Source organism: Rhipicephalus sanguineus, chromosome 10 (genome assembly GCF_013339695.2).
Source record: "Rhipicephalus sanguineus isolate Rsan-2018 chromosome 10, BIME_Rsan_1.4, whole genome shotgun sequence".
NCBI classification, from domain to species: domain Eukaryota; kingdom Metazoa; phylum Arthropoda; class Arachnida; order Ixodida; family Ixodidae; genus Rhipicephalus; species Rhipicephalus sanguineus.
The window spans coordinates 10,158,225-10,168,120 of record NC_051185.1 but is presented as its reverse complement, the minus strand read 5'-3'; the positions used below and the strand labels follow the sequence as shown (position 1 = coordinate 10,168,120).

At 47.4% G+C, this 9,896-nt stretch overlaps 1 protein-coding gene across 1 annotated transcript; it reads right to left on the bottom strand.

The window, feature by feature from the left end:
• Positions 1-7,023: 7,023 nt before the first annotated feature.
• LOC119372418 (group XIIA secretory phospholipase A2) lies at positions 7,024-7,497 on the bottom strand. The gene has a single exon (XM_037642896.2). It carries the CDS (start codon positions 7,495-7,497, stop codon positions 7,024-7,026), a length of 474 nt encoding a protein of 157 aa, XP_037498824.1.
• Positions 7,498-9,896: the final 2,399 nt, after the last annotated feature.

Below are 9,896 nucleotides of genomic sequence, written 5' to 3'. Positions count from 1 at the left end.
TAACCATGAAGGGCCTCTCACCAAGACTGAGCATTTCGAGTGGACAAGCGTAATGCGTGTACTGGGCGCCCACGATCACGTCTGCCATGATCTACAACGCTACACGCCGCGGTAATACGTGAAACTGAAGGCCGCTTGCCCTTCTCGTGGGTGCTCACCCCAAGATGGGGGGGGGGGGGGGCGACGTACAACAAGAAACGGTCCTGCATGGTTATCGGTGCTTACGTCGCTCCTCTACATCGACATTGGTGCTCTGACGTAGCTCACAGTAGCACGTAACACTGCAAGAAATATAAGAGGTGACATGTGTAATTTGTGTAATCTGTTGCTTGAATAGATGAATGAAAGCTTAGAGAAATAATAAAGCACATGAACGGAATATGCGTGCGTTTTTTATTATTTTTTTTACTTCGGATCGTAGGGAGATGCTACACTAATCGGCCTCCATTTCGCATGCGTTCGTTTTCTCGCCGTTCCCGCCAACGTTACTAGAACAAACTCAGTTTAAAAGCTCCGCCGGAGAGGCGGTCCGCGTGGCGGTCGTGAGAACTAGTGGCGCTGCAGTCACGTCTAGCTCCCGCGGCTGGCGCTTGTTGTGATCTGCGCCGCCGATGTACGAGCGCACGTTGGTTACAGCGTCGTCTGCGCTTTGTTAGCTCGTCATTTTTGCGACTGTTCTTGACCAGGCTTAGCGTCTTGTACGAAGACACGTGCATGATGTACGAAGCGTAACGAGGGCGAACAGATTCACAGTGCGGTATGCCGACTTGCTTTGCGCCGGGCTGCAAGAGCGGCTACCGCAACGACGACTCCGCTTCATGACACTTCTTCGGACCTCCAAAAGATCCTACGCCATTCAAGCTTTGCATCGCAAAGATAGAAAGCTTACTGCGAAATGCAAGGTCTGTGACGTTCATTTTGAGAGTGACGACATTGTAAAGCACTATCGTCGTGTCGTTGCGGGACATTGATCCCACGTGGAAAGTGGGAACTCGCGCCCGGTGCCGCGCCGCGCTTGTTGCCAGCACTTCCACCCCGCATTTCAAAGCCAAAATGTTCGGAGTTTAGGCGCAAACCCCCCAAAACGCACGGCGTCCCGCGAAAGGCCAGTGCCCAGTTTGAAGGAGCCGCCAGTTGTAAGCTGTCGCTATGCCTTCAAAGCTGTGGATTTTCGAGAGATTTTACGACGAGGTATTGAACAAGATGTGCGGAATATTTTACACTCGCCGGCTCGGGAACGGGCTGCTCAGCGCAAAAATTTGACACGGTACACATAGAAAAGACGAGGACCAGCGCTGGTCCTCGTCTTTTCTATGTGTACCGTGTCAAATTTTTTGGGCTGAGAAGTTTAATAATGGAACACCAACTAGCCCAATCCCACACTTTGCTTCGGGAACGGAGACTTACTTGTGCAAAAGATAGTTGTAGTTGACGAGCAGTTTAACTGCGCAGTGAACGGCTACAGCCCGAAACGGAAACGGCTGTCGTACAGTGTAAGAAGTGCTGCGGGCATGGAGCATCTGCTCGGTGAAGTTGAAAAACTGAAGTTGAATACTGACGACTCTTCTAGCGACAGAGTACGCGCGAATAACTGCTCGGTGCTCACATCACGGCCGATCTGTTCGAATTGTTTAAGGTACCGTAGAAGGATACGACGTAGAAAGATGAGACACCGAAAATACAACTCCGCTGAAAAAATTGCTCAGAGACGACATCTATTCGACGTAATCGCACACTGAGATTTCATTTACCGAGTTCTCGTAAAATTTTCCGATTTTGGGTCAGTATCCCTTTAACCGTCGCGAAAACGTGTCTTGTAAACATTGAAAAACATTGGTGATGTTTTTCGAGAAAGTGTTTTTCAATAAATTGTAGAAACATGAGTACTGTTTTTCTAGAACGTTTTTGTATCTCGAGTAAGTACGCTTCTTTGTACACTATAAAGGCTTTCACAAACATGTTGGGTTGTTCTTGGTCTAGATAAGACAGCAGCGGCTAAAATTGTGGTGGTAGTTATAAAAATTACCCTGAAAACCCTCATTCGCTTAGAAACTCCTATGCTTGGAAGGTAAGCGCAACGTAGACAGCTCAAATATTGTCACAGGGTCGTGACATCGACGAAGGCAGCAGTCAGCAGGTCCGAGATGAAACTCTTTATTTGGCCGAACTTGTGGCCGGGAAACTGAAAGTCAAACTACAGCAATACACTGATAGCGGCGAACAGAGCGTCGACCGTCGATCAACTGACAAGCGGTCAAGCGCGTCGGCTTTTATACAGGCGCTATCGAACTTTCCAGCGATATCGCTGGTGGCGGCGTTATCTCTTGACAAAGCTAGAACATTCGCGTGCGGCGCGCAATCTTAACAAAACGATCTACTACAATCGCGAAGCTTCTCGAACACTGCTTCGCGGACAGCGTCGAGCGTTGATAACCGTCCTTGCTGGTCAAACCCGAATACATCATAATAAAACAAGAAGTGGGCGTGGCAATATAGACCGAACATTGATTCTTAGCCAATCAATGAACAACGCACGCGGGCCAATGCATACAGACGACCTTATGCATATCCACCTAAGTATCCACCTAACTAGTACAATAAGAAAGTTGCCGCGCAGTTACCGCGAGCAGCTGCGCGGCGGACCGCAACGTTATGCCGTGGCAGCAGACGACGCGCCGATAGTGGCGCAAGACGGAACTGCCGCGCCGCTAGTTCTCGCGACCGCCGTTCGGACCACCCTCCTCCGCTGGCGGAGATACGGAGCTTTGAAACTGAGTTTGTTCTAGTAACGTTGGTTCCCGCGTCGTACCGGCGCCAACCCTTACGACGCTCGGCATGTTTTTGGTGCATCGTCCCTTACAGCAGTTCTAGCGGTGCGACGCGGTGTACCGTGGTAAGGATAGATAATTCGTGCCAGCTTCTCCAAACGTACGCGCACTGAGGGATCCATCCCACAGAAACAGGCAGTACACAACAGAGAACACCGAAACGACACAACATCAATGGCGTGCAGGAGCTAGCTCGGGCACGTCATACGCACGTGACCATGCGTGTGCATCACGTATTGATGCGTCCGCGTCATGTGATCCTCCGGCTACGACACCGAAGAGAGCTGGGGAAGAATAGCTTGCGAAGACTACACGAAATGGATGGCAAGAGTTTCAAGATCGCCTTCTCGCATCATGGCTTCGCAGTTCGTAATGAACCAATTTGAAAAATTGGGGTGGTACAATGCTCTTCATTGGGACGCAACAGTTTCCTGTGCCTAACTGCAATATTTTATGTGACCTGGTGAGGTGCCCTTTAAGAAGTAATTTACGAACAAAACAAAAGCCGCGTACACATCACATTTTTCTTTCTTTTGATCTACACTCTCCTCTCCCCTGACGCCACTCCACGGTTTCGCACTCGTTCTCCGCCTTCCCGCGGCTGCACAGAGGGACCCCTTGTTCCCTTCCCACCACCACACCCAGGTCTTCAGCGCGGTTCATAAATTCCTTGGGGACACAGGACTGGACAACCGACTGTAGAAGCCGGCCGCCGCGTCATCGGACATGGACGCCACTCTCCTTCCTACCCTTATTTCCCTCGCCCCATTCAACTTCAACTTTTTTTTATTCTTCTAGTTGCCGACTAGATTCCCCTGCAGATGCTGAGACGTACTCCTAATTAGGGTTGCACAAAATGACGTCATTGCCTCTCCTCTTCCAACTTCTCGCGTCATGACAGAGCGATGGCGTATGGTTGCCGGCGCGTCCCATTTCAACGCTGCTAAAGATTGTTTTCCGGAAGTTGGTTGGACTAGAGCACTAGGTTGAACCCCATAAAGTTCTGAAAGGTCAGTGTGGCCCGGTAACATAAATAACGGTCTTAAACTGCACTCGAAAACAAAATTTGAGCTTAACCACTGTACATATAGACGCCGAATTTGAAAATAGGCATTTATAAGCACTTAAAGACATTCAGGCAAGAACGCCAAAAATAGGTACTTATAGGCACTATAAGAACACTATAAAAGCCCTTCTTTACGTCCAATTCATGCTAATATATCAAAATGACATGATATGAACGCAAGGAATAAAATAGGCATTTGCCAAAAATCCGGTCTCTAATCATTATGTAATACCTCAAAATACTTCTTTAAATACCCCCCAGTGTGGGTGCGATCCATATTATGATGATGGTGATGATGATGATGTCCTCTTCCTCATACATGAACGAAATGGCGGACTCGTTAGCCACCATATCCTTGAGTGGACCCCTCATCCCATTTTACAGTGAAAGCTGTTATGAGATCATTTCACCGGCCGTTTTTTGCGCCGTAGTTGTCCACCGCCGCCGCCGCCGGTGTCCGTAACCAGTATCGCTCGAAAGAAGAAAAAAAAAACGAAATAAGAAAACATTCCAGGATGGAACGAGGTTCGAACCTGGTCCCTCTGCGTGGGAGCCCAGTATTCAACCTCTGAGCCATGCCGGTGCTTGAAACTGCTTTGCAAAAAGGTCCTATACAGGCTTCATATCGGGAAGGAACCACATTAGCATATGCAATATAGCGTGATAGAAGCGTAAAATAAGCACCAAGCGTCGCACAACGCGAATTCTGTAACCAGGCGTCACACAATGCGAACTGCGCAACGAGTAGCTTGTTGAATGCTTCCAACCCTTTACAAAGGGATCTGCCATAATTCTTTGTCGTCATAAGGCACAGCATCAACAAAGTGCGCATAATGCCTTACATGCGTTAAGCGGGTACCACGGCTCTCCGTAGAATGACGAAAAATGGCACAGTGCCTGCTGCCCTACTTCTCAAAAATTACAATGATTTATAGCGTAGTGGGTTCCTCGCAAGTGCACTTGTATTGCTTGCCAGGGAAGCCCATAAGCGCATGATCCATTTACTCGGGGTCTCAGTAAAATTACAATGATTTAGAGCGTAGTGGGTTCCTCGCAAGTGCACTTGTATTGGTTACCAAGGAAGCCCATACGCGCATGATCCATTTCCTCGAGGTCTCATTAAAGTTACAATGATTTATAGCGTAGTGGGTTCCTCGCAAGTGCACTTGTATTGGTTGCCAAGGAAGCCCATAAGCGCATGACCCGTTTCCTCGGGGTCTCAGTAAAGTTCTTCGTCCCCCCCCCCGTCTCTCTCCCACGTCAACGTATGTTATAAAGCATGACGGGAGAGGGAAATAGCGACCGGGCGTCACCCAATGCAAATTACATAACTGGTGGGCCGTTTAAAACTTCCAACCCACTACAAAGGGCTGTGCCATAATTCTTCATCGTCATCAGTCGTCGCGTCAACAAAGTGCACATAATGACTTACAGACGTGTAGCTGGTGCCTTGCTTCTCCGCAGAATGGCGAATAATGGCTTAGTAGGTGCATCCCAACTTCACAAAAATTGTGATTTATGGCGTAGTGGGTACCTTTCTAGTGTACTTGTATTGTAGCCCCAAGAGAGCTTACAACGGGCTCTAGAAACGCCGCTCTTCCAGCTTTCGCTGTGACTGTGCTGCGGTTTCAGCGCAGGCCTGGCGTTTTTTTTACCAGATACGCCTTACGTGACAGCATTAAGGTTCATAAATGCTTGTTTGCAAAGTGAAATAGGCAAGCTATCATTGGATAAATTTAAAGACATCGCATATCTAAGATATGCTGGAATAAACAGTGATGTGTATCTCGCCACTTAGAAGTGCCTTACAGCAGATTACGCTGTACAGCCCCACAATTGAGTTATTGCTTACATAAAGCTGGACTCAAGGAGTCCCCTTTATGCATATTTTGCAACGAAATCGAAACATCAGAGTATTTTTTTATTCTGTCGCCGCTATTCTAATAACAGAAAAAGATACCTTGTAGCTCCACCTCAGAAGTTACAATTAGCAATAAATGTTGCAGTAATCTGATCATCTGGCGGCACTTCATTAGGTTACAGCCACAGGTATGCCTGCTTTGCTGTGTTCGATTACATAAATGAAACAAGAAGATTACCGTGTTAGTCTATTTTTATCTGTTCATATTCTTGGTTTGAAATCCGTCATTATCTATTTCCGTCATAAAGCCCAGATGATAGCCTGTCCGCTTGCTCGTCAAGCATTTTCATTTATTCAATGTTTTTGTTTTAGTCTAAGTTTCCAGTTCCGTTTAGCTTCATAGGTATTTACCTTATCCTGCCGCGCGGTTCTTGGACCATCTCCCTCTGTGGGTGAGCGCCACCAGGAAGAGGTCATCATCAGGCACATAGGCAGGTGGGGGGGCGCGAAATTTGTCCAGCCTTCTATATTCCCGGGCAACTTTTCTTTCTTTTTGCCATAGAAAGACTTTCTTTCGAACAATTAGGCCCTCCTCCGCCTGAAAAAACATCCTGGCTACGTACCTGGTCATCATCGTTATCATCATCATCACGTTTTTACCTCTATTCTAATCGCACGGTTATGCTTCTAACGATACTTGGCGCGTTTACTTTTAAACTGCTCTTGGGGCAGAGGAAACTGGTAAATCATTGCTTCGTCGACTGACCTGCTAGCAGACTGACTTGCACTATCCCAAGCGGTACTTGCTGTGCCAAGGAACTCCTGAGCACCGCTGGTGAGTTGAGACGTCGAGGACAACTGATAAAAATAGGGATGATATATCGCACATACTTTGTACATGTCGAGCTCAATGCCCAACACTCTTCACATAGCAAATAAACATTCCCAGTTGAATTTCGTCAGCACTGCGTGTGCGCCCGTGTGCTTCCTCTGTCTGCGTCCAGTCGCGCTGTTTAAACGTATTATGATCACCAACCAACCAGCCCGCCAACGCACTTTGGCGCTATAGCACAAAGGAACGATCCGATGAAAAACCGAAAGCACAACTTCTCTAGTTTATTTCGGTTAAGGTGTGAAAAACGGCGCGCAGAATTATCTCCGTGCGCTTTGCAATGCGTGCAACCTGCAACCGGCATCAAGTAGCAAGTCCTTGATGTTTAAATCAAGTCGGGACTCGGCGCACATGTCTCATAGTTTAAGTTCGCGGCCTACAGGTCGCCGTCGGATTGGCACGCGCATGCCTGCTTCTGAGAGTTTATAAAGGGGTCGCAACCCAGGTTCGTGGTCAAGCTCATGAACAGGTCGGCCGTCGAGACGCACGAGTCCTTGCCAGTCGTTACCTTGGTGTCGCAGATGCGCTTCATACAGGCGTCGAAGGCCGCGTCGCACTGTGCCTTGTCCGAGAGGCACGTGTCGTAGCAGACGTCGTGCTCGTTGCAGCAGGCCTCGAAGTCCGGGTGCGGCAGCGCCGACGCCGGCAGCCGGAACGCCTCGGTGCCGCAGCCGTTCGAAGAACTCTTGTAGAGGGCGCGAGGCGTGGGTTTCAGGGAGTGCGGGCAGTGGAATTTGCACTCGACGTCACCGGCGACGCCGTCCTTGCGACCTCGAGCCATCGAGGAGGGCCCCAAGACGACGACCAGGACAAGAAGACCGGAGAGCAGCGTGGCGTGGAAGTTAGGCATGACAGCGTGGCTCACGACGTTGACTCGTGCTTTCGAATGGCACGCACACGCTATGGCGGACTTGTAATTTGATGATGATTATGTTTTCCAGTCACACTTCTTCCTTCGTTTCTTTGACCAATGCGGCCGATTGTGATGGCTACGATAAAGATGATTATGATGACAGCGACAAAATTTCTTACGACAAAGTAATTATGAACACTCTCGCCTAATTGTTCCTTGGGCAGTATTCTTCTATGGCAAGGTAAAGGCACATTGTTCTAACTTTTTTTCGGTCTATTATAACGCAGCTGCTTCGCACTGGTCGTTAAATTACGCCACGTATGCTGAGAACGTGTTTATTGCTGAAAGGTATTGCGGTTTAAAAGACGCAAGAACATACACATCAGAGAGTGTTACTGCAGGCAGAACAATAAATACTTTTCGCTCATTTTAAAGCAGCTAAAAGATATTTTCCTGATTCCTAAATATAGCAGCAACTTCTAATGTTCATAAATATATACATTGTTTTGTAACATATTTTATAATATAAACCCTACTTTTTTTAATTGCAGTAGCTTCCCTTCCGAAGCTGTTTCTTTTGTTGTGTGTACATTCGTTTGCCAGCCTTTACTGGAGCAAGGCGTTGTATTACATCTGCGATATTAGTCTACAGATTTCGCGGCGGCTGCATTTTCGATGGAGGCGGAAATGTTTGAGGCCCGTGTACTTAGATTTAGGTGCACGTTAAAGAACCCCAGCTGGTCGAAATTTCGGGAGCCCTCGACTACGGCGTCTCTCATAACCATATCGTGATTTTGGGACGTTAAACCCTAGATATTATTATCAGTCTACAGATTTGAGGAACCATGGGTTAGTAATAATGATGGTCTCTGCAAACTAAAAAATAAATCACCTAATTCTGACGTGTTCTGTCTCTTTCATTTTCTTTATATTCTGTATCAACGTAGTCAAGGCAGAAATACTTCAGACATAGCTAATAATCATGGTTTAACGCAAGGACACAACACAAAGACACGGAAACGCACAGAACAAGCGCTTTTAAACATAGCATTGTATTGAGAAACAGGAAGTGTTTTTTTTTAATCAGACTTGAGTATCGCTCTTGTTCTCTGTACTGTTTTTACGCCACGTGGTGCCCGCATTGGCTTTGCAGTCTTCACCACGCTGATCAACTCAAGCGACCCGTATGCCCTTCGTACCTGGCGTAGAAAAAAGAATTAACACCACCAATTCTAGATCGCGATATTCTCAAACAAGGTACAGCTCAACATGGAAAAGGAAGCGACAGTCGAGTGACTCAAAATGAGGAACACAATGTTGATCCTTCTTCTGGTCGGCTTGAATAATTATTCTTTCCCATGTTACATTTACCGTTCTTAGAATGATATACCAACTCGCCCAGTCCCCACTAATCGCGAAATACTGCGCTCGAATAGCGAGGACTGCTCGGTTTGTCTCTCAGGGTTTTGTTTCCATAGCACATATATAAACACACCAGGCGCACCTTCGCCGTTGGTGTCGACGTCGGCGTTATGTTCCGTATAATGTCCAAATACATAACATGGCCCCGCTCGTCTTATATTTTATGTGCGACTGAAAGCGTGTGAGGACACGAGTGAGAACACGTGCGAGTGAAAGCGTGCGAGCGCTATCTTGACAGGGACCAGCAGACGGCTCGTACATTTGTACGTGCTCCGTTCTGACCACTGTTCGTGAAGCGATAGACATGGCAATGGTCGCTTCGCTCGCTGCAGCGGCCGCGTTTCCTTAAGCCAGCGTTTCGTTGAGTTACGCCACGTTGGATGGTAAATGAGTTAGCTGCTAACCTGGCTTCGTATAGCATTTTAATTTGTTGCTATATCATTCATTGCTTCGCCCTCGCGGCGAAACTGACCTTTATTTTAGGGGCGAAGCTCCTTAAGGCGGCACCCGTTCGTCCCTCGTAGTCGTAGTCGTAGTAGTCGTAGTGCGTAACCAGTCTTATGCTTTGACCTCCAAGGTGGTGCCGGTGGGAGATTTTTCCTGTGCGTTGTTGAACAATAAAAAATTCGCAGCGTGCGCGTTAACTAAAAGCCGAATTCTTCTGTCTCTCATTCCCCATTAGCAGCCATTGGCATGTTCCAGTAGGAAACGTTAGTAGAAGTAGAAGTGTAAGTGTTAGCTAAAAGCCGACTTCTTCTGTCTCTCATTCCCATTAGCAGCCATTGTTTACCTCCAAGGTAGTGCCTGGTGAGATTTCTCCTGTGCGTGATTAAACAATAAAAACTTTGTTCAAAACGCCGTTGATTGATGAAATAAACCAACGAAAGACGACAGATGTTTTCTAAAGCAATGGTTTTCTAAACAACGAAAATTCACAGCGTACATGTAAAATTAAAGTGAGCTGCAAGTCGTCA